Source organism: Palaemon carinicauda, chromosome 21, assembly GCF_036898095.1.
Source record: "Palaemon carinicauda isolate YSFRI2023 chromosome 21, ASM3689809v2, whole genome shotgun sequence".
In the NCBI taxonomy this organism is placed as follows: domain Eukaryota; kingdom Metazoa; phylum Arthropoda; class Malacostraca; order Decapoda; family Palaemonidae; genus Palaemon; species Palaemon carinicauda.
Window position 1 is genome coordinate 3,613,784 of NC_090745.1, and position 23,330 is coordinate 3,637,113.

The following is a 23,330-nucleotide window of genomic DNA, read 5'->3' on the forward strand; positions in this document are numbered from 1 at the left end:
TGAAACGTACCAGTACGTCCATTGGGGGTAAAAGGGTTAAGCATTAAATGCCAATGAACATTTTTCAAAAGGTCAAAAATAGTGATAACAATGCTTGAGCAAAGGTGTCTTTTTCTAGTAAATTTGACATTATAATTTTGACTTAACTTTTGGGAATTAAAATGAAAGCTAAAATACACACAATATACAAGTTCTAAAAAAATAATTATTCTCACATACCAAAATATACAAACTTTTTCATACCAAAAATTACAAAAATATTTTTTCCTTATACCAAGAGGACACCATTAAATTCAAGCTAAAACTACTTTGCATTTTTTTAATGTTTTTTGGTCAAAAAGGCAAAAAACCGAATTTTTTTTGTTGCAATATACTAAATGCCAAACAAAATGATATTTTCATTTTAAAATAAATTTTTAAATATACTTAACTGGTAGTTCCATATATATACTGTACCTTTTATATATATGTAACTACCAGGAAAGTATATTTAAAAATTATATTTTTATTTTAAAATAAATTTTTAAATATACTTACCTGGTAGTTACACATATATAAAAGGTATGTATATGTAAACACCAGGGAAGTTACATATTCAAAATTTAGATTTATCAAGTGAAGATTGGCTGTAATTTCTATAATACTGTACTGATTTTATGAAAATACAGTATAGATTAGTTTATTAAAATTAAAATTAACAATAATTCACTATTATAGCTCTACAATAAAAAATGAATAAAGAGCCATGAAAACTGGATGAACCTAATGTATATGGCGAAGTATTGAATTAAAAAACTCAAGATAGAGACGACTGGCGAAATCTAACCAAGACCCTTTGCGTCAGTAGGCGTAGGCGATGATGATCATCAATGTACATGTGAGGACTTCATCTGTATTTCATTCTTGAAAATATGAAATATGAACGTAGAGAGGAGAGGTCCCCTTTTTTTTGTTTCATTTGTTTGATGTTGACTACCCCCCCCCCCCAAAAAAAAAAATTGGGGGAAGTGCCCTGGTATATGTATGTATGAAATTTACCATTCTCAATTTGGAAAGAAACCGTTTTCTTCTAAATATATCTTTTTTTTTCCGAGATGGCACTGATCTCTCCCTCAAGCAAAATCATACAGGTACCTGATGATGTCAAAACCAACAGTTCTGAAATATAAAGATTTTAGATTAATTGGGGTTAGATGGAGATGGTTTGGGCATGCTCTTCGCACTCACCAACCTTTCAACTGAGCTCCACAAGGCACTAAAAAGAGTTGGATGACCCAGGTCTACATGGCTGAGGACTATGAAGTGTGAAGTAGGAGAGGATGAATGGAGAAGTATTGATTTGAAAGCTCAAGACAGAGACGACTGGCGACATCTAACTGAAGACCTCTGCATCAATAGGTGTAGATGATGATAATGTATTAATTAAAATCATATCCTAAAGGAACCAAACAAAATCTAAAGAATGTATTACCAAACAATATTTAGTTAAAATGTAAACTAAGAATCTTAAACAATATCCTATTAAAATTATAAACAAAACATTCCAAAGTATATCTATTAAAAATGTCACCTAAGGGTACTAAACAGATTTAATTAATGAGCTACATAAAAGTTTCATCAAATTCTAACTTGAGAGTCCTGAACTATGCTTAAATGAAAGGTACTCTACAGTTTGCAAAAGTAATTTTAATTATATGGTGACCTAAAGGTCACAAAAAATATTTAATCAATATGTAGCCTGAGGGTCCTTAAAGAGTATTTGATAAGGTTGTAAATTGGTCACAAAAAAAGGATTTTATAAACTTGTAACTAGGCCACAAAAAGGGATTTTGACGAAGGAAAAATTTATTCCTGGGCGAGGAACCTGTGTCCTCTAGCACCATTTCTAAGGCATAGATATTGCTGAATATACCAGAGAAAAAAAAGAGATGCATGGAATGCCAGGAATAAACCTAACTCGCTCACTCATTGAGTGTCGGTATAGAAAACTGGGGCGTGATTGAACCACGACCATAGATCCCTCTCCAATTAGACCTCTCCTTCATCAACATGCCCCCCTCTCTATCCCTACATCTTCCCACCCCCTATCCTCTTTTCTCCTCAGCACTTGCGTTGGTCAGACGTGTTTTGTAACTTGGTCATGAAAAGATTGTAAACATGTTAAACAATAACTAATTAACATTTAACCTGAATATCCAAAATATGACAAATTCGGAGATAATTTGTATTTTTCCTAACCATACAAACCTTAGCTATTTACATTGGGTATTACTTTCGGCGTAGCTGAAATGACGAGCCATTAGATTTTAATGAGGGTTTCCTACCCCGCGCTAGTTAGCAGGGGTAGCTTGCTACCCCTCCCTCCCTCACACACCTGTGAAATGTCTCACTTCACTTAGAGGTAGGACTTGACTTGGGGGACAGGGCTGGCGGGCAAATATGTGTAAATAGCTAAGGTTTGTATGGTTAGGAAAAATACAAATTATCTCCGAATTTAGTCATTCGTTCCGTAACCGAAATACAAACCACGCTATTTACATTGGGTGACTTACCCCTTAGGAAGGGTGTAATGTCCCCAGCCATACTGGCTTTGGCTTTACCGGGGGACTCAGAATCCGAGTGAGTCGCACTCGAGAAAAGGAGTCCCTGCACCTCACAAGTTCCTTGCTCCGCAAGGAAACGTGTGGCCTACATAAGCTTGTGTGTGAAGGAAGAAAGTGTGACCCGTCCTAGGCAGTTGACCTGACGTTCCAGAAGGAACTCTGGGTTAGGACGTTCCCAATACCACCTCGTCAGGGTATGGGGGACGCGACAGTATTGAATCAATACTCGGAACACAAGGGAGCATGGTTTACCTGCAGAGGTTTGAGGTCAGCTATGCAGAGACCAGGATGCTGCTTCCCCAGTAGAGGGGACGATGAAGAAAGAAGTAAGGGCCAGACATACTTCTTTCGTTTATGCAGACTAAAACCTGATAACAATGCCCTCAACCCTCTGCTACCTGTCCAAAAAGGAGCCTGAGGTTTGGCCAGCTGTTGTGTAGCCACCACAGAGCGATAGAAATGTATCGATACTCCTGTGGGTCACGTCCTGCAGGAAGCGGGCTGCGAAGGTCATTAGACGCTTCCAGACTCCAGCTTGTAGCACCTGCGTCACAGAGTAGTTCTACTCGAAGGCGAGGGACATTGCGATGTATCTGACATCGTGCTGTAGGGCGACGTGACGGGGGAGGGTCTGGATTCAGGTCGAAATGAATGCCCTTGAGTCCGAGCTGAAGAGGTATACTGGTGACTCTCCCCTGTGTCCTCCCTGTGCTCCCAAACCGGCTTGCACGTGAGGACAAACTGCAGCTGTTCTCAAAGATAACCCCTCGATTCCTTTACTGGCAAGAAGGAGAAGGTTTGGGTCATCTGATACAGAACGGAGACTCGAAATCTTGAAGGAGTCAAACCGAAGGTCCGGGACTCCAAGATTCTGAGTCTAGAAAACAACTCAGGAGGGAACCTGAATGTTGCCTTCCCCTATTCTCTTGAAAGGGCGGAGTCGTACGAGACCATGAAGATTGCTTACACACTGGCCGAGGTCAGAGTGAGCAGGAGCACCGTCCCCCAAGACGGAATACGATCAGAGGCCTGACGTACTGGTTCTTGAGAAGATCTCTTAAGGGACTAAAGAGTCCGAACCATACTCCATGGCGGAGGTCTCACTCCGACTGGGGGAAGGGACGTTTGCAGCTTCGCATGAGCGAAGAAAGGTCCAGCGGGAAGGAAAAAGTCTATTCCTTTCAGCCTGAAGGCCAGGGAAAGGCTGAGCGATAGGCTTCACTGCCGAGAGCGGAAAAGTTTCCTCCAGCCGAAAAGCAATAACTCCGTTATTGCTGGAGAAAAGGCCTAAAGGGAAGAGGTATCTCTCCCACGACACCAACCACAGAAGACTCTCCACTTCGCCTGGTAGACCCCTGCGGATGACTATCGCAGGTGACGCGACCTACGCTCCGCGACTGTAGCGGGTTGTCTCTTCTTGAGGGGGCGGCGTAGTGTCTCCAGGCGTGAAGCCGAAGCAATGCAACGGCTCGTGAAAGATGTTGTAGTGTGGTTGTTTGAGTAGCCTGTGTCGTGGAAGAAGCTCTCCCGGGAGTTCCGTCAGGGGAAGCAGAGGGTCCGAAAACCGTTCTGCGTATAGTCACAGCGGACCTCTCAGGGCCATCGAAAGGTTGACAGACAACCTGGTCTTGTTGAGACCCATTCTCAACAGACAACAATGGTGGGAAGACGCAGGCGTCGATCTTGTCCCACCGTCACCGGAAAGCATCTTGCCAAAGAGTCTTGGGGTCTGAGACTGGGGGGAAGAACAGCGGAAGCTTGAAGTTCCAGGCTGTCGTGATCAGGTCCCCCAGGCCAGGACTTGCTGGTTACTATAGGCCAAAGACCCCCAGGTACTCTCTATCTGTGAGGCTCTGCTCAGATGGTCGGAGAGAACATTCCTCTGCCCGGATTGAGCGAGCCGATAGTGGTATTGAGAGGCCCTCGGATCATCTCAGTATCTCTACTGCAAGATGCGAAAGTATGAAAATGCGCCTCCCTGCTGGTTGGAATACGCCAGTACCATGAAGTCGTCGCGCATGGAGCGACTCGCAGGATCAGTTGGATCTGTAGAGGGGCCAGACTACGGCACCTAACCCTGCCTGAATGATGGGGAGGTACCCTTCAGGTCCTGACCATAGGCCTGAACCGGAACATGCCCCCCCCCCCCCCCCCCCCCTTTCTTTGACGAGTCCGAGAACAGCATCAAATGTGGGGAAAGGACGAGAATATCCACTCCCATGTAAGAGGTTCCAAAGGTCGACCCATTGCCGGTCTAAACGTTCCGCTGGTCCCGTAGGGACCAGAAAGTCCGGTTGATCGTTGTTTGGATATCACCGGAACTTGGGCCGCCTCACAGGGAACTTATCCTGAGGCGACCGTTCGGAACTAGACGGGTCAATGAGGAAAAGAGACCCAGGAAACGTTCCAAGATAGGGCTGAAAGCTCTCCTTGACTGAGAACAGGTACTGCGACTTTCCTCAGCCTTGCCACAGTCAACTGAAGGGAAGGCTCGGAGAAGGAGTCAACAGCATCTGGTGTTCCTAGGCGGTCACCCATCCAAGTACTGACCAGATCCAACGTTGCTTAACTTCGCTGATCGGACGAGAAGCGGTGTTTTCAACGTGGTATGGCCGTTGACTCAATATCATGGCTAGATACTCCAGATGTTGAGGCAGAAGTAGAGAAGGCTCCTAGCAAATTACCATGATCCCTCACTCTTGGTAAAGACCCGGAAGCTTGTCCCGGTGTCGAAGAAGGTCGAACCCGAGCCTACCGGAGTTGACCAGACCTCCAAAAAGCGAAGGAGGCGAAGCCTGCTCCTGAGCGGCCTTGAGGAAAGCAGGGAGAGTTCTCTGGGGAAAACCTGCGATGCCGCGGCGGGATCGCCACACCGCATCTCAAGCAGGAACACCTGTAGTCTAGGCTGAATTCCAAGAGCTTCCGGGAAGATGGATGGAATGGAACCTGGAAGTACCCGTCCTCCCGATCCAGGGCCTAAGGAGTCCTGCAGCTTCGTTACCAGTCTGATCCACTCTGCTGTTCCACCCTGGACGAAGTTTGTTCGACAAACTTGATCAGAGCTGAGAGGTCGACGACGGAACTCCCATCTCAGATGCTTTCCCAGAAGCCGTCAACGACCCTATGGAGGTCCTTCTCCTAAGGCATGGATCCTTCTGGCCAACGGGCAAACCTCTTGCCGACCCCATGGCATAGAGGTTCAGTGACACTGGATTCGCTGACAGTGATGGAGAGATGGTAAGAGCGAGGCGCGATATCCTTGGCTGATCACGTAGACCGTGCAGGAATCGGCATCGGGAAGCTGTTATCCGGACGAGTAACCTTAGGCATCCCCCCAGCATGAGACCTGCAAGGGGGGTTGCCAATCCTAGAGTTTGTGAACTCTGCCGCTCCCTCTAGGATTATGCCTCCCCGGGAGAGCCTCCCGTGCTACCTGTCCCTGACAGGAGGGGACTGCTATTGTACACCTTGTCTTAGCTGCCGTAGCCGGTCCGATAACTTAGGCTGACGAGGCTGAATGAAGAGGCGTCGGAGGCCTGCAGGGTCTGGAAGAAAGCGCCTTGGAGGAGTGAAAACGGAAGTCGACTTCCTCCACACAACAGCTGTCCATGTCTCTGTCCTTGGGCTCAAACAAGCTCTTCCCAAGGATGGAAGTGTGTCTGAGCTTGTCGACATCCACGGATGAGACACCCGAGAGGAAGCCCTCGGTCACTGAGTCTATATGCTCCAGCATCGAGTTTGCCCGCAAGTTCGAAACTTGGCGACGAAACGCCAAGGTGCTTGAGCCCGAGAGGAGGAAAGTACCCATGATCTTCCTGGAGCTTCCTTGTACAAAACCTCGGGTCGCAACCGAAGAGGGAAAGAACCTGGTAAGCCCCTTCCACGAGATGGAGAAGAGGAAGGGCTAAACCAGTCACCCCTTGCCCGACGGAGAAATCTCGAACGGAAAGCTCCCTGGCAAGACCATTCCAGGGAATGACGAGGAGGAAGGGCTAACCCAGGTTCTGGAAAGAAGAATGTTGCTCAGACCTCCCTGAAGATTCTTCCTGCTCTTGCATGTGCCATGCTCTGCGTTTACGGGGTGAAGACCGTGTTCTGGAAATACACGCTCCAGAAGACTCGCCAGGCTGGTCGTGTTGCGAAATCCCGACGGGAATCGCGGTCGCAATCGCCCTGGCGCTCGCGCGATGGTAAATCAAAGGTTCGCGCGTGGCCGAACGTGGAAGCGCCCGTGCGCGGGTACGCAGGAGCGCAGACGAAAGTGCGCGAGGGAGGGCAGAAGGAGGGCGAGCGTGGTAGGAAGGGCGAGAGCTGGTGGTCGGAATCCGATAGTTCACAGGCGAGCGATGACCTGTAGGCAAGCAATGGCTACTGCAGGAATTGAGCCGGCGCTCGCGCGATGGAACACCATAGGTTCGTGCGATGGAACACCGTCGGTTCGCGCGACGGAACACCGTCGGTTCGCGCGACGGAACACCGTCGGTTCGCGCGACGGAACACCGTCGGTTCGCGCGACGGAACACCGTCGGTTCGCGCGACGGAACACCGTCGGTTCGCGCGACGGAACACCGTTGGTTCGCGCGATGGAACACCGTTGGTTCGCGCGATGGAATACCGTTGGTTCGCGCACGGGCGAACATTGGAGCGCATGTGCGTGGGCGCGCGGGCGTGTGGTCGCGCAGGCGGTCGGGAGACCGATGGCGCGTTGACGAGCGATGGCGTGTTCTGGTGAGCGATTGCCCGTAGGCGAGTGAAGGCGCGTTGGCAAGCGATGGCGCGTCAGTGCATTGGCGAGTGGTGGTGCGTTAACAAAACGCTAGCGCGCAGGCGAAGAATCGCGCGGGCGCGTAGGCGATCGCTAATGCGTAAGAGACTAGGGATGGTTAGCGCGCATCGCGCTAACAGAAGGCGCGCAGGTGCATCAGGAAGGTAAGCGCTGAAGCTAGCTGTTAATCAGGCGATCCTGGACGGTCAGAAAAAACCGTTGGCGCCCATTGGTGCGTGGCAGAAAAGGGCGCGCAGATGTGCGCTCGCGAAAGAAGAAAGCTGGCGCACAGAAGGACAGAAGTAAAGGTGAGCGCTGGCGAGCAGGAGGAAGATCTACGGCAAGACTCAGCTACCGGAGATCGTGGTCCACAGCAGGCGAGCGCTAGATCGCTACTGATGGTGTCCAGGGGAACTGACACACGTGGCAGATCGATGGCGATCGTTGATGCGTAGGAGATCGCTGACGAGCTGGAAAACTTCCCTCGTAAGGAAAGTTACCCACCCAAGGAGGCGAGCCTCCGGAGTGTTCTAAAATGAACTGGAGAGCTGTCAATCGTCACGGGAGTACTTCCAGGAGAAGGAGACACGCCCCTGACGAAGATCTATAGGGGAGGCAGCAACAGCCGAATCCCCAGGCCTCAACAAGACAGCTCACTCCGTTGTCACATTACAGCAACGAACTAGATCGGTAACTGTGAAAAATAAAACAAAAATCATTAGTTAACATTCATTCCCCCGGGGAAGGCTCCGAAGAGGAATCCCGAGGGAAGGGAACACAAGAATTACACAACAGGTACGTGCCCCCACAACCACTTACACTCACGGAAGGAGAGCAGTAACCAACACAGAATTATAACAATTATAATTATGTAACTATGTAATTATGTAATTTAAAAATGAATGAACACTAAGAAAGAACAAAAACCCCGAAAGGAATCGTTCTACAAAGCTGAAAAATCAACAAATACAAATTGATTCATAAACTAATCGAGACAAAACGTACGGCGTAGCAACCCCCAAACACGGGAAGGAAGCTACTAAGGCGTAGTAAAAGTAACGTAGTAAAGGGTGAACGACCTCAAAAGAGAGAGAGAGAAAGACCATAGTCAAAAGAGAGAGAAAGAAAGACTGTAGTCAAACTCGATCGCGACCCATTAAATTACACCGTGGTGGCCTAACTGCCGAGGGCTCCACGGAGATATCGTACACTACACACACAAGCACAAACTCTGAAAAGGAAACTTACTGATTTCTATACTCAAATATATACATAAACACGAAAAAATGTTTACATATATATTGAGTAAAAGAAAAGTAAGTGATTAAGTAAAGACAAAACAAACAATGGCTGCCAAGCAAGGACGAAGACAGAGACGTCTGTCCATTGTCCGAGCCAAAAGTGAAGCGAGACATTTCACCGGTGTGTGTGAGGGAGGGAGGGGTAGCAAGCTACCCCTCCCCCTACCCCTGCTAACTAGCGCGGGGTAGGAAACCCTCGTTAAAATCTAATGGCTCGTCATTTCAGCTACGCCGAAAGTAATACCCAATGTAAATAGCTAAGGTTTGTATTTCGGTTACGGAACAAATCTAAATTGAAATGTAACCTTAAATCCAAAAAGAATACTTAATGTTGACCACGCTGCCATGTCTCTCTTCATAGCTTATAAATGACAGATCTATTTTAACATTGTTACTTGCTACTGATTTTAAAATATTTCATATTCATTACTTCTCAAATAATTTATTTACTTCCCTTCCTGACAGGGCTATCTTTCTCTGTTGGAGCACTTGGGGTTATAGCATCCTGCTTTGCCAACTAGAGCAGTAGCTTAGATGGTAATATTTATTGATAACCCAAGGGTCAAAAATTACCGTCACGTCGCCTCAAGTTCATACAAAATATCTAGTAACCAAATAATCAAGAAATCCTTACCTAAATATAATTTACATAATACTGTAACATATACTAAATGGACTATGCAAAAATGTATTTAATATGTAACCGAGAATCATAAATGAAATTTCTTCATCCTGTAACCTACGAGTAGAAAAAATATATAATCCTATCAATTATATAATCACAAGGTAATTCAAAAGTCTCCCCCTAAAAACAAAATTAATCCATAAATAATTTAAGGGTCCAAAATATATTTTAAAGGGTCTTAAATAATATTTAATCAACTTGTAATCTAAGGGACCCACATATTTAATCCGTGTCACCTGTGGTTCCTAAAAAATATCTAATCAAAATGTAGCATAAGGAATCCAAGCAATATTCAATTAACTTGAAACCAAAGGATCTTAAACAACATTAAACAGACGGGTTAACATAGCATTATACTGATTAAAGGTTAACTCTACCAAAAACATTTCATTACCCAATGAAATGGCATTTCGCCCCTGCTCCATGAATATCAATATTATCAGGGGCCTTGTCTGAAGTTGTATGCATATTATAGTGTACCAACTTATAGAACTTCATCAATGATGTTATCAAGAGAGAAATACAACAGCTACTTATTAACATAATTAAAAATTCTCTAATCTAATACCAAATGATTAAGCTTGGTTTCATGAATTATTATTATACAAACCTCGCGATCCCGCGTATAAAATTCAAAGAAACTGCACACTTGTATTTAGGTGCATCCAGCTGATCGTCTCCTCCCACTTGTGTTACTAATTTCAATGTTACTAAAGTTGAGATCTGTAAAAAGCATTAATTATGTAGAAGCTGAATTTGTCGTTTCCAAAGGAAGTGTGCAGTATATTACTGTACTAGCAAATACTTAGTTATCAACATGATAGATTAAGTAATATCTAACAAAACAATAATGGTACAAAAGGAAGGGATATATTTACTAATTAACCCTTTTACACACCAGGCTATTTGGAACTTTCCAACCCTTTTTTTTCTTTTTCCAAGCACATCTTGCAATATATATTTTTAAAAATTGCTATAACACCTTAATCTTCATCATAGAGAGGTCAGGTTGGTCTCATTCTTTTGGAAAATGCCTGAAGTTTCTCATAGAATTATCAAAAATATGCAAAAAATGTAAATAGCAGTTTTTAGCAAGGACGTACCTGTACGTCCATGGGGGTAAAGGGATGAGTTTTGTGAAACGTACCAGTACATCCATTGGGGGTAAAGGGGTTAAATCTTGAAGTCAAAGATAATGAAAATAGATATTGGACAGAATCTTTTTTTTCCACTTCGGGAAAGAAGCAATTTAAAAATACTGTAAATCTTTTAAACGATCAGTGACTTACTTGTGAAAATATGTTTGCTGTAGGTGTTACTTTATCTTCAACAATGGAATAAAAAATTGCCATCATGCGATCAAGAGGGAACGGTTTAGGTCCCACCAGCTGACTGCTAGACTTCTCTTTGGCCTAGAACAGAAAAACATAATCATTAACGTAAAATGTTAACGAATTTAAAATACTAAGCATCTGTCATTTTTGTAAACAGCTGAGGAAAGTAAAATACTAGACATCTGTCGTCAAAAAACGAAGAACTTTCCGAACATGAAATATGACAGCATAGAGGGTATACTTTCAACACAAAATGGCTCAAAATATCACCATACAATGGCAAACCCTCCAGAAGGCTAATTGAAAATAGATGAAACTGACAGTATGGCAAGGTTGAGAGGCTAGGTCCTTTCTCTTACCACATACAGCAGTTCAGCAACTATATCAGATGCAAAACCCTTTAAACATTTGTATATAAACCCTGTTAGCTGACAAAGGATAAAAGTACTAGGTTGTGATAATGAAGTTATATTGATACATGTTTTATCCCTTTTACCCCCAAGCTATTTGGAACTTTCCAACCCTTAACCCCCAGGCATTTTTTTTTTTTTAAGCACATTTTGCAATATACATTTTTTAAATTGTTCTAACAGCCTTAATTTTCGTCACAGAGAGGTAAGGTTGATCTCATTCTTTTGGAAAATGCCTGGAGTTTCTCAAAGTTATCAAAATTATTAAAAAAAAAAAAATGTAAATAGCAGTTTTTTGCAAGGACGAACCAGTACGTCCATGGGGGTAAAGGGATGAGTTTTGTGAAACGTACCAGTACGTCCATTGGGGGTAAAAGGGTTAATATACATTATGTACGTTTCCTTCAGTAAAAGCAATTCATTAATCTTCACTAACTGATGTCCTTAACCTGTCAAGAATATGCATGCACACACACAACTCCCTCTCACCAGGATACGATTACTGTACTCCCACTCCCACCCCCCCCCCCTACCCGAGGGACAGGGAGAGTCGAGTGTGACCGAGAGGGGGGGAAAAAATTATATATATATATATATATATATATATATATATAGAGAGAGAAGAGAGAGAGAGAGAGAGAGAGAGAGAGAGAGAGAGAGAGAGAGAGAGAGAGAGAGAGAGAGAGCAGTACCAGCCAAACTTGGCTGAAATCCTCGTCAGGCTGGGAGGAGCGGAGAGAGGAAAGGTCCCCTTTTGCTATTTGTTTGATGTCGGCTACCCCACAAAATTGGGGGAAGTTCCTTGGTAAATAGATAGATAGATATATATATAGCCAGACATTTCCTCTTTATTATATAAGGGAGATAGCAAATTAATTATGAAAATATTCAAAATGTGAAAAATTCATCCATAACAACAGACTTTTAAATAGAGTGTAATCACTTCTGAAAGGTTGAATCCTTTCTCACCTTAATCATGTGATGAGTTTTTCTTTGCTTTCCGTGATGTTTCACGAAAAACCTGCGATCGGTTCTTGCGGGGTTGTATGATGCTAAGTATGCTGCGATCAGCAAAAACTTTGAATAAAATGGTAACTCGACCTGTCAAAATAAAAACAAAAATGATATTTTGATTATAAAATAAATTTTTGAATATACTTACCCGGTGAATATATAATAGCTGACGTCTCCGACGGCTCGACAGAATTCAAAAACTCGCGAGCGATCGCCATGAAGGTAGCGGGTGTGCCCACCAGCGCCGACTATCGGCCAGATACCGCATATACATGTAAACAGCTCCAGTTCTTCTCATCCCGCTGGGTCTCTATCGGGGAGGATGGGGGGGCCTTTAATTTATATATTCACCGGGTAAGTATATTCAAAAATTTATTTTATAATCAAAATATCATTTTTAAATATTAAACTTAGCCGGTGAATATATAATAGCTGATTCACACCCATGGTGGTGGGTAGAGACCAGTATTAATACAGTTTACGGCGTATATGCTTAGAGTTTTTGACAGTTATATCATAACAAAACCCAAATAAATATAGGTACCTGGTAAGGAAGCTGACTCTAACGATTACTCTGCCTTGTTAGTCCGCTTTCCTCACGAAGCCCAGCCATCCTCTTAGGATGCTGAAAGACTCCCAGGAGCTGAAGTATCTAGGGCGACAACCCATACAATAGGACCTCATCAAAACCCTTAATCTGGGCGCTCTCAAGAAATGACATTTGACCACCCGCCAAATCAAAAAGGATGCGAAAGGCTTCTTAGCCTTCCGTACAACCCAATTAAAAACATTTCAAGAGAAGATTAAAAGGATATTGGAATTAAGGGAATGTAGTGGTAGAACCCTTACCCACTACTGCACTCGCTGCAACGAATGGACCCAGTGTGTAGCAGTCCTCATAAAGAGTCTGGACATCTTTTAAGTAAAATGACGCGAATACCGACTTGCTTCTCCAAACGGTCGCGTCCATAATACTTCGCAGAAATCTGTTTTGCTTAAAGGCCACAGAAGTTGCTATAGCTCTTACTTCGTGCGTCTTAACCTTAAGCAAGCAACGATCTTTTTCACTCAAGTGAGAATGAGCCTCTCGGATTAAAGATCTAATAAAATATGACAAAGCAATCTTTGACATAGGCAATGAAGGCTTCTTAACTGAGCACCACAAAGCCTCAGATCCACCTCGTAAGGATTTAGTACGAGCTAAATAAAACTTCAGAGCTCTAACTGGACACAGCACTCTTTCAAGCTCGTTGCCTACGATCTCTGACAGGCAAGGTATATCAAATGACTTAGGCCAAGGACGAGAAGGCAGTTCATTTTTGGCCAAGAAAACCAAGCTGAAGTGAACATGTGGCTTTATCTGTGGAAAAGCCGATGTTCCTACTGAAGGCATGGATCTCACTGACCCTTTTAGCCGAAGCCAAGCACGCTAAGAAAAGCGTCTTGAGGGTGAGATCCTTCAGGGAGGCTGAATGTAATGGCTCAAACCTGTCGGACATTAGGAACCTTAGGACCACGTCTAAGTTCCATCCAGGAGTTGCCAAACGACGCTCCTTAGAGGTCTCGAAGGACTTAAGGAGATCTTGGAGATCTTGATTATTGGACAGATCTAAGCCTCTATGTCTGAACACAGACGCCAACATGCTCCTGTAGCCCTTAATAGTGGGCGCTGAGAGGGAGCGAACATTTCTCAGATGTAGGAGAAAGTCTGCAATTTGGGCTACAGAGGTACTGGAAGAAGAAATGGATGATGACTTGCACCAGTCTCTAAAGACTTCCCACTTCGACTGATAGACCTTGATGGTAGATGCTCTCCTAGCTCTCGCAATCGTTCTGGCTGCCCACCTTCGAAAATCCTCTAGCTCTTGAGAGTCTTTCGATAGTCTGAAGGCAGTCAGACGAAGCGCGGGGAGGCTTTGATGAAGACTCCTTACGTGGCTGCCGTAAGAGATCCATCCTTAAAGGTAGACTCCTTGGAACGTCTACCAGCCATTGAAGTACCTCTGTTACTCACTCTCTCGCGGGCCAGAGTGGAGCAACCAATGTCAACCTGGTCCCTTTGTGAGAGGTGAACTTCTGCAGCACCTTGTCTAGGATCTTGAAAGGTGGAAAGGCATAAACGTCCAGGTGAGACCAGTCCAGCAGGAAAGCGTCTATGTGAGCTACCTCTGGATCTGGAACTGGAAAGCAGTAAGTCGAGAGCCTCTTTGTCAGAGAGTAGCAAAAAGATCTATGGTGGGTAGACCCAAAAGGAGTTCCTTCTGATCCGTGGATCAAAGAACCGAGCCTTCCAGACTGTCCAGTGGAGCTCCCTAACCCAAATCCGCTGCATCTGAAAACAACACATGGTTTGGGTTCTTGATCGCAAGAGAAAGACCTTCTCGAAGTCTGATGTTGCTGTCCCACCAAGTCAGACATGTCTAGACTGAGTTGGAGATTGGGAAAGAGATACTCACTAAGCCCTTCTCCTTGTTCCAATGTTTAGGTGAAATAGGAAAGGGCATAGGTTGAGTCTCCCCAGAGAGATAAACTACTCCAGCGATGAAAGAGTTCCCACGAGGCTAGTTCAAACTCTTACAGAGCAACTGTTTTTCTCTTGCAAGTGAAGGACTTTTAACAGAGCTTGTTCCATTCTTGCGGGAGACGAAAAGGGTCGAAAAATCAGACACTGTATCTCCATTCCCAAAAAAAAAAAAAAAAAAAATAGTCTGGGATGGGATACTGTAAGTTACGACTTCTCTACGTTCACTATGAGACCTAGCTCCTTGGTTAGGTCTAATGTCCATTAGAGGCTCTCCAAACAGCGATATAATGACGAACGCCCTGATTAGCCAGTCATCAAAAGAAAGGGAGGCTCTGAATCCTCAAAAAATGTAGAAAGCTTGCTACATTTTGCAAGGGCCTTGTAAAAACAAGAGGAGCAGGAATGAGGTCGGAGTACAGTGCTCGACAGTGGTGCATTACTTTCCCGTCCACAAACCTCAGATGTAGTTGAAAGCTTGGATGAATCGGGATGTGGAAGTATGCATCCTGAAGGTTGAGAGAGACCATCCAGTCGCCTTCCATTAATACTGTCAAGACAGCTTGGTAGACTTCATCGTGAAGTTTGTCTTGACAATGAACACATTGAGCGCACTTCCATCTTACGTACTCCTGCAGTGAACGTGGCTGCCAGATCATTAGAGCCATCCCTGATAGTCTTGTTCCTGCAGAGAACGTGGCTGTCAGATCATTGGAGCCATCCCTGATAGCCTTGTTTATGCATGACATAATTGTACAGCAAAACTTCAAACGCTCGAAAAACTCCTAACAGGAGATGGTCTAGCTCTGAAGCCGACCATAAAATCTTGGAGCGTCTCATGGCCAGGCGCCCGGGAGAGTCTATGAGGCTTGAGAAGTCTATCTGGGCAGAGGCAGGAACTCCCAAGCCGAGAACTTCTCCCGTGTCATACCAGACGCTCGCTCTATAAGCCAGTTTAAAAGGAGGGAAAGCAAAAGTTGTCTCCCCCTAACTCCTCCTGGTGATCAACCAGTCGCCTAGCAAACGTAAAGCTCTCTTAGAAGAGCTAGAGAGCACTAGCTTAGAAAACAACGGCTTCGAAGTAGCTAGGCCTAGTGTAAACTCTGACGTTTAGGCGAACGAGGAGCAGCAGTTACAAAATGGTCCGGACAAAGATCCTTAAAAATCAGCATGATTTATTTAAAGTCCATAGAGGGCTGAGCAGCTTTAGGCTCCTCTCCGTCTGACAGAGTCCCCAAGGGAATATCAGTAGGAGGGGGATCAGCAACTTCCTCATCTGAAGGAACCTTGTCCGACAATTGCCGAGTCTCAAGCAAGGGAGAGACCTGCCGTGGTGGCAATGCTTGACAAGCAGAGTCCACACGCAAAGGAGCATCAGTAGCAGTCAAGGACGCTACGTCATGTAACTGCTTAAAGGACTGACCAGCAACAACAACAGGTGCGGGAGGACGCTCGACGTCAAGTCGAGACTGCCTTGACTGCCTAGATAGAGCAGTTAAAACAACCCTTGACTGCGGTGCTTGACGTTCAACGTCAAAGCAAGGCAACTGAGCTGGTTGGCGAGCGTCCTGAACGTCAACACGAGACTGCGGGCAGCGGCTGAACGTCAACACGAGGCTGCGGGCAGCGGCTGAAAGTCAACACGGGACTGCAGCGAGTAAGGATCCAAGTCACGTGACTGACGTGACAAACTACCGACATCACGTTTCATAACATCAAACGGACGAGTAAATGCTCATTAGGGCGGCTGACGGCCAGAGTCTCATTTAGTGTAACGGCGACTCGAAAGCGAAGGTTCATCGTGAACCTGCTCAACGTCATACTTCTCCATAAGGGAGGCAAGCTTAGTCTGCATGTCCTGCAGGACAACCCATTTAGGATCAACAGGAGTCGGGACGGGCCGAGACGACGGTAACGTCTGTGTTGGCAAAACATTGCCTTTACCGCGACCCTCGGACCCCGTGTTATGCTTGCGTTTAATAGGCGAATCGTCTTCCGACGACTGCAAAAGGTCAGAGCTGTCCCCATGGCTACAGCCAGGACGCTGGACCTGTCCTGAATGGACTGACTTCCGCTTTAAGGGTCTAGAAACTTTGCTCCAAGATTTCTTTTGCGAGAAGCCTTCGGATGACGAGGAGAAAAACAGCCTCGCTCGTCTTATGGTAGGGGCGATCTTGCTAGACACGCCCGATACCATAGAGGGAACGTTTGTTCGTTGGTTAAAGCCTCTCGTCCCCATAAGTCCTACGACATTACTTCTCCCTGTAGCATGGGAGCCTGAAAGAGGTATCGGACTAGGTGAACGACAAGCACGAACAGACGAACCCTCGGTCGCAACACTAAAAAACACTTTGCGCAATTATCACTTTATCACTACGATTTTCTGTTTTTCGCACTTACTTCACTGAAATCGAATTTTCAATAATTTCACATTAGGCATAAATAAAACTGATTTCTACCTGAAGCACGCAATTCTCCCCTACATCAAAAGGTTATAATTGCGAAAGAAGTCGTATAATGTAAGCACATTAATACAAGCAAAAAAACAGTAAACATATAAAACTAATAAAACGGAAATATATATAAAGTTAAAAGGATCAGTGACTGGGGAGGAGACTAAACACTAGTTCATTAAAAACTACGTTTTCAATCTCTCACCGTACAGTGCCTTGGGACGAGAATAAAAACTAAAAACGTTTTATCCTTTCTCCCCGTACAGAGACTTGGGACGAGAGTAAAAAACTGACTCGAGAACAACGTTACTCGCTTGGGACAAGAAAAAAGATCGGAACGTTCTCTCTTCCTCTCTCTCTCTCTCTCTCTTGATTTCACACCGAAGAGAAAAGCCCACTCACCCTTCGTCAATAAACAGGTTATTTGACCAAAGGAAAAAACTGAAAGGACTAAGAAATTGAAAATTAACAAGTTCCTTTAAATTAGTATTTAAAACATTTCAGATTGAAAGAAGAATGAACAAAACGTCAAAATCGATTTACTCTTTCTGCAAAGTGAAACCGTGATTCTCTCTTTCTCTATCGTAACGATAGAGCGCAACTGCGTAGCATAAATAAACCAAACGTTAGTTCATCTTTGAAACAGCACGAAGACTATTCAAAGAAAATCTTTCATAAAATACCTACTAAAAAAAATATTCATTTAATAACTCTTACAGAGCAAATGATTTAAACTTAACGAAAATAAAAGTTGAATGGGCTCAACATTGTTTAACTTCGGTTTCCAAGTTAGGACCGCCTACTCTCGGACTAGGGGAGGAATAGGTAAGGCCGCATATAAACAAAACATTAAAATTTATCTTGATGTTTAGTATAAATGGAAAGCTAATCGAAGAGGCCTAATAAAGGCGGGTGAGATATAAAATATATAGAGGAAAATCTATAATTAACAACAACAATTTATAATGTGATAAGATAATTGCTAAAAGCCTAAAACACACTTCCGTACACTAAGGGAAGGGTCGGCCATTTTTACTCTATGGAAAAAAACCAGAGATAAAAGCAAGGGCAAAACACTTTTACTCTCCTTTCAAAAGCATTTCTTTTGAGGATAGTATTGAATAATCCAACACGGCGAAAGCAATAAAACCAAAACCAAGTACTTCACCAATTCGGTAGAAAAACTCGAGGTCATAATAGCGAGTGGAATCGACTTGTCGATGAAACCGACAGAGAAGAACTGGAGCTGTTTACATGTATATGCGGTATCTGGCCGATAGTCGGCGCTGGTGGGCACACCCGCTACCTTCATGGCGATCGCTCGCGAGTTTTTGAATTCTGTCGAGCCGTCGGAGACGTCAGCTATTATATATTCACCGGCTAAGTTTAATATTTAAAAATTAAGTATTCACATATAAAAATATACCAAATACCTAAAATTTAATGTTTTGGTTGCCAAAAAAATAATTTCAGACATTATGTAAATTATACACATTTTAGGGGGATTTTGTTAAAATTATTAAGTATCAATAAACAAAAATATAGCAAATACCTAAAGTTTAATTTTTTAGTTGCAAAAATAATATATATATATATATATATATATATAGACATTATGTAAGTTCTACACACATTTTAGGTCGGGTGTTTTTGTTAAAATGATTATCAATAAACAAAGATTTAGCAAATACGTGATTCTGTTAAAACGATGAATTAATATAATAAATTACCTAAAAATCCAACATTTCCAGCAACTATGTATTTGCCTTTTAAATTCTTAAGCAAGTCATCTTCTTTAACAAATCTCATAACCATCTAAAGATAAGCAAGCTCTATTTGTTCATGACTTTTCTGCAATAGAACTAAGTGTTATATGCAAAGTCACCTCGTAGTAACGGGGGATTTTGAGGAGGGAGAAGTCTAATTGGAAAGGAATCTCTGGTAGTGGTATCACTCGTCCCAGTTTTAATACCGACACCCTTTAGGGGTGAGCGAGCTGGATATATTCCTAGCATTCCATGCAACTTATTTCTCTGGTATATTCAGCAGTATTTATACCTTTGAAATGGTACTTTAAGGAGCATTTCACGGAGCGATACAGGTTGAGCCCAGAAAACTGCATCTTCTGGTCAATTGCAACCGACAGATATCAAAACAAAAACGACGAATTATAATCATACCTTAAAGCTACTGTATTTATGTACTGGAGCACACCAGAACAGTATCCTCACGTAAGAAAAATGGTATTTAATCACTGCCTCGACACACAACTCGAAATGTAAAAAACACAAAAGTTTACTCTAAAATTTTCACCTTGGTTCCAGTCGATTTAATGTGCGGAAGGTCGTGGGTGATCCCACTCTCTGTAAGCTGCTGCATCCTCTTAAACTGGGCACTGAAAACATCAAACTGTATTACTGTATATTTCTTTAAAAATACAAGCAACAATCCACGAGAATAATTCCAAAAAGTGTCTCTTGGAAGTCATATATTTTTGTTCATATGAATTCTTAAACAATATTTGAAAGAAAAATCTTACGTACTAACCTTGAACATCAACAGGTGATGTTTAGTTTTAATAGTATATAATGTACCAATAAATTTTCTATCATTTTCTTCAAGAAATTTATATGTTACAGTACTTATTCAGAGCCAACTTGAAAAAGTAAAATTTGCAAATCAATTTCCCACAAAAATAAGAGCACCATATCAAACATATTTAAATTTACTTTGAAAATCAAAACACTTGAGTTCATTGATTAAAATAAGCCTGATAAGACATTGCCCATAAGCTTTTATAACTAAAAGATCAGAGCAAGATTAAATGATAGTAATCCGCACATAAAAAAGGTGACTTCAAATTTTATATTGTATATAAGTATGACATTAAAAAGAAAGACATACAATACGGATAAAGCTTTGCAAAAATCATTGGAAACGGAATTAAAATTTTTCTAGTATCTAATCTCTGATTATACAGGTAAACAGCTTCTACACTTTACACACGGGATGATAACTTAGAGCCCACAAATTATTTCAGTCAAATTAGCCGATACAGTATTCCCCAGACCTCAGGATTAACCCTTCTACCCCCAAGCTATTTGGAACTTTCCAACCCTTAACCCCCAGGCATTTTTTTTTTCAAGCACATTTTGCAGTATATTTTGTTTTCAAATTGCTCTAACAGCCTTAGTTTTTTGTCATAGAGAGGTCAGGTTGGTCTCATTCTTTTGGAAAATGCCTGGAGTTTCTCATAAAAGTATCAAAAATATGCAAAAATAAATGTAAATAGCAGTTTTTTGGAAAGGACGTACCAGTCCATGGGGGTAAAGGCATGAGTTTTGTGAAACGTACCAGTACGTCCATTGGGGGTAAAAGTATTAATTGCAACAGAAACATAACCTGTTGTGATGTGTTCGGTATTGTACCCTTCATGATATACTTAAAGTCTTGCAAAATCTTTTGGTTTAATATTTCTTTTTTATGGTGAGGCAAGCATGGTCTGGAGACTGCTTCCCCCCTCACCACCAAACTGTTCAGTCCCCAAAGCAAAACCGGGAATGTAATAGGGGGCTGACGAAGGCCAGGGCAGGCCAACAGCAATGGAAGAACTCCTAGACCCTCAATGGGCATTGTATGTGCAACACAGTTGGTATAAGAAGTTTGATGATATGGTATGTTCAAGTATTGGATTCTATCTAATGTTGGGATGGCAGTGCTGCATGTATGGTGTCAGTATAGGTAGTAATATTCATATCTACATGTAGGTTTTGTCGTAATGCATCTTTAGGCTATATTAATATTCATTCATTTTCTTTCCAGGGTCATCATGGTAGACTGCGCTTTTTGTAACAAGAAATTGACAGATAGACCAACGGTCCCACTTGGTGATACATGTTGTGAAGGCATAGCAAAAACAAATGTTCAACATGAATCCAGTATTGTGGTGGAACCGGGTGATGTTCATAGGGAATGTAGAAAGAAATGTCATCCGAGTGAAATAGAGGTAAAAACGTGCCCACTCTTTGCGTCAAGGAATAATTTCCATACAAGGATCAATTTATTCTGTGGAACAAATAACAGATATGGAAGAAAAACAGTTTAGGTACTACAACATTGTAACTGGGTCTAGATGTGCAAATGCATTTGCATTTTGCCTAATTATTCCAGATTGACATACTGAATTCACACGGATTCTGTAGGTCATATTCAGAGTTGCAAATATATGAATGGAGTGCAGCCGTCCACCGGGATAGGACATTTTGGAGTTCCTCCCGGGACAGCTTGTTCAGCATGTGGTCGACAACGTGGATCAAGATACTAGGACTCTTGACGGCTCTGGGACAAAATAGCAAGTCCCACCAATGGAGGAATAATTTCTTCTCCCACAAGATTTAGTTATGTCTAGCCAACTGGAAGGGTGAGGATTTGTATCCACAAGTAATACGTTAAAATGAAATTCTCTGGTTCAGATAAGATTATGCCTTTTCATGTTCAAAATTCATACAAAGTATAAAGACGAAAGAAATGGAATATCTGACTTGGACTGGTTACAATGTTACCAGGGAGAAAATGTGTAACTGAATCAGTAATGTTTGTCAAGTTTGAGGATACAAAGGATTTTTTTTCTTAATTGAGTATTACTTACAAAACTATTTAGATGTGTTTATCTTTAATAACTAATAATTGCAATCAATACATGGAAAACTTTTCCCTTACAAAACCTTCAATACTGATAATTTGACAATTATATTTTGATTTAACATCTCAAGTGATTTTTAAGTAGTTTGGGCTCATTACAATTTAGTAACTTACTACCACTTGAGTCTTGCTCTGAAATTGTTAAAAAAGTACACAAAATAGTTTTTTGAAGTTTTCATAAAAAAGAAAAGTACCACTTTCCCATAGTTTCCTTTTTTATTAACCTTTCTCTGGTAGACGAGAATGACCATGAATGGGAGGTAAATCAGTTGTTGTTTGCAGATGATACTGTACTGGTTGCAGACGCGGAAGAGAAGCTTGGCCGATTAGTGACAGAATTTGGAAGGGTGTGTGAGAGAAGGAAGTTGAGAGTTAATGTGGGTAAGAGTAAGGTTATGAGATGTGCGAGAAGGGAGGGTGGTGCGAGGTTGAATGTCATGTTGAATGGAGAGTTACTTGAGGAGGTGGATCAGTTCAAGTACTTGGGGTCTGTTGTTGCAGCAAATGGTGGAGTGGAAGCAGATGTACGTCAGGGAGTGAATGAAGGTTGCAAAGTGTTGGGGGCAGTTAAGGGAGTAGTAAAAAACAGAGGGTTGGGCATGAATGTAAAGAGAGTTCTGTATGAGAAAGTGATTGTACCAAATGTGATGTTGTGGAGGATTAATTTTAATTTAATTTTTTTTGCCAAATCAGGAGAGAGAGAGAGAGAGAGAGAGAGAGAGAGAGAGAGAGAGTGTTTTATTTAAGTTTTGTCAGAGAGAGAGAGAGAGAGAGAGAGAGAGAGAGAGAAATTGTTTACAGTATTGGCTTTAGTTTGTCTCAGAGAGAGAGAGAGAGAGAGAGAGAGAGAGTTGTTTTAGTATTGTTAAATCGAGACATTTTATTTGCTATAGCTTTGTCATTAGAGAGAGAGAGAGAGAGAGAGAGAGTGAGTGTGGGTGTTTATTTACTTAGTTTTGTCAAACCGCAAGAGAAAGAAAGCGTTTATTTGCTTAGTTTTGTGAGAGAGAGAGAGAGAGAAAGAAAGTGTTTATTTGCATAGTTTTGAGAGAGAGAGAGAGAGAGAGAGAGAGAGAGAGAGAGAGAGAGAGAGAAAAAAAGAAAGAAAGAAAGAAAAAGAATTTAATTTGCTTTAGTTTGCTAGATCGCGCGTGCGCTAGAGAGTAGGCTATGTGTGGTTGTGTGTGCGTGTGTTTGTGTGTCGCGGTGCGCGCTGAAGAAAAAGGGGTAATTAGCGAATGATTGTTTGAAGTTGGAAAGATTGTTGGTATAATTGAGGTTGTTTGTTTACCTTTTTAGCTAGGATAGGGTGGTGATGAATGTCTTGGGCGAAAGCATTGGATATCAAACGATAGAAGGAGTCGGCTGTGTATTTTTTTTGCTCTTCGAAAGCCGGCTGTGAAGCTTTTTTTTATATTCTGAGTAAGTACTGTTTTTATTTATTTTTGTTAGGCGCGTTCATGAGTGATAGAAAGTTTATTGTTTATCTTTGATTATAGTACGATAGTTTAGTTTAGTTAGGAGTTTTCGTAAGCGTTTTTTT

At 42.6% G+C, this 23,330-nt stretch overlaps 2 protein-coding genes and 1 non-coding gene across 3 annotated transcripts in view; all 3 read right to left on the bottom strand.

Annotated features, from left to right (window-relative positions):
* The window catches only part of LOC137615159 (transient receptor potential channel pyrexia-like), a 495,727-nt gene that overhangs the window by 305,558 nt on the left and 166,839 nt on the right, over nucleotides 1–23,330 (bottom strand).
* Nucleotides 12–19,533, bottom strand: LOC137614615 (origin recognition complex subunit 5-like). Its single transcript, XM_068344316.1, has 5 exons — nucleotides 19,400–19,533; nucleotides 12,068–12,199; nucleotides 10,644–10,766; nucleotides 9,965–10,077; nucleotides 12–1,158 (listed from the first exon to the last, which is right to left on the bottom strand). Exons 1-5 carry the CDS (start codon nucleotides 19,463–19,465, stop codon nucleotides 1,113–1,115), a joined length of 480 nt encoding a protein of 159 aa, XP_068200417.1. The 5' UTR covers nucleotides 19,466–19,533; the 3' UTR covers nucleotides 12–1,112.
* LOC137615566 (5S ribosomal RNA) lies at nucleotides 5,105–5,223 on the bottom strand. Its single transcript, XR_011039252.1, has one exon. It is a non-coding gene; the product is annotated as a 5S ribosomal RNA (ribosomal RNA).

What these genes read in the sequence shown, in the direction of transcription:
- LOC137614615 (XM_068344316.1), bottom strand. Translation starts at nt 19,465, where the DNA reads ATGCAGCAGCTTACAGAGAGTGGGATCACCCACGACCTTCCGCACATT. An exon ending in TTAAATCGACTGGAACCAAG is followed by an intron (nt 12,200 to 19,399) that starts GTGAAAATTTTA and finishes TTATTTTGACAG; the next exon opens with GTCGAGTTACCATTTTATTC. An exon ending in AAACTCATCACATGATTAAG is followed by an intron (nt 10,767 to 12,067) that starts GTGAGAAAGGAT and finishes TTTCTGTTCTAG; the next exon opens with GCCAAAGAGAAGTCTAGCAG.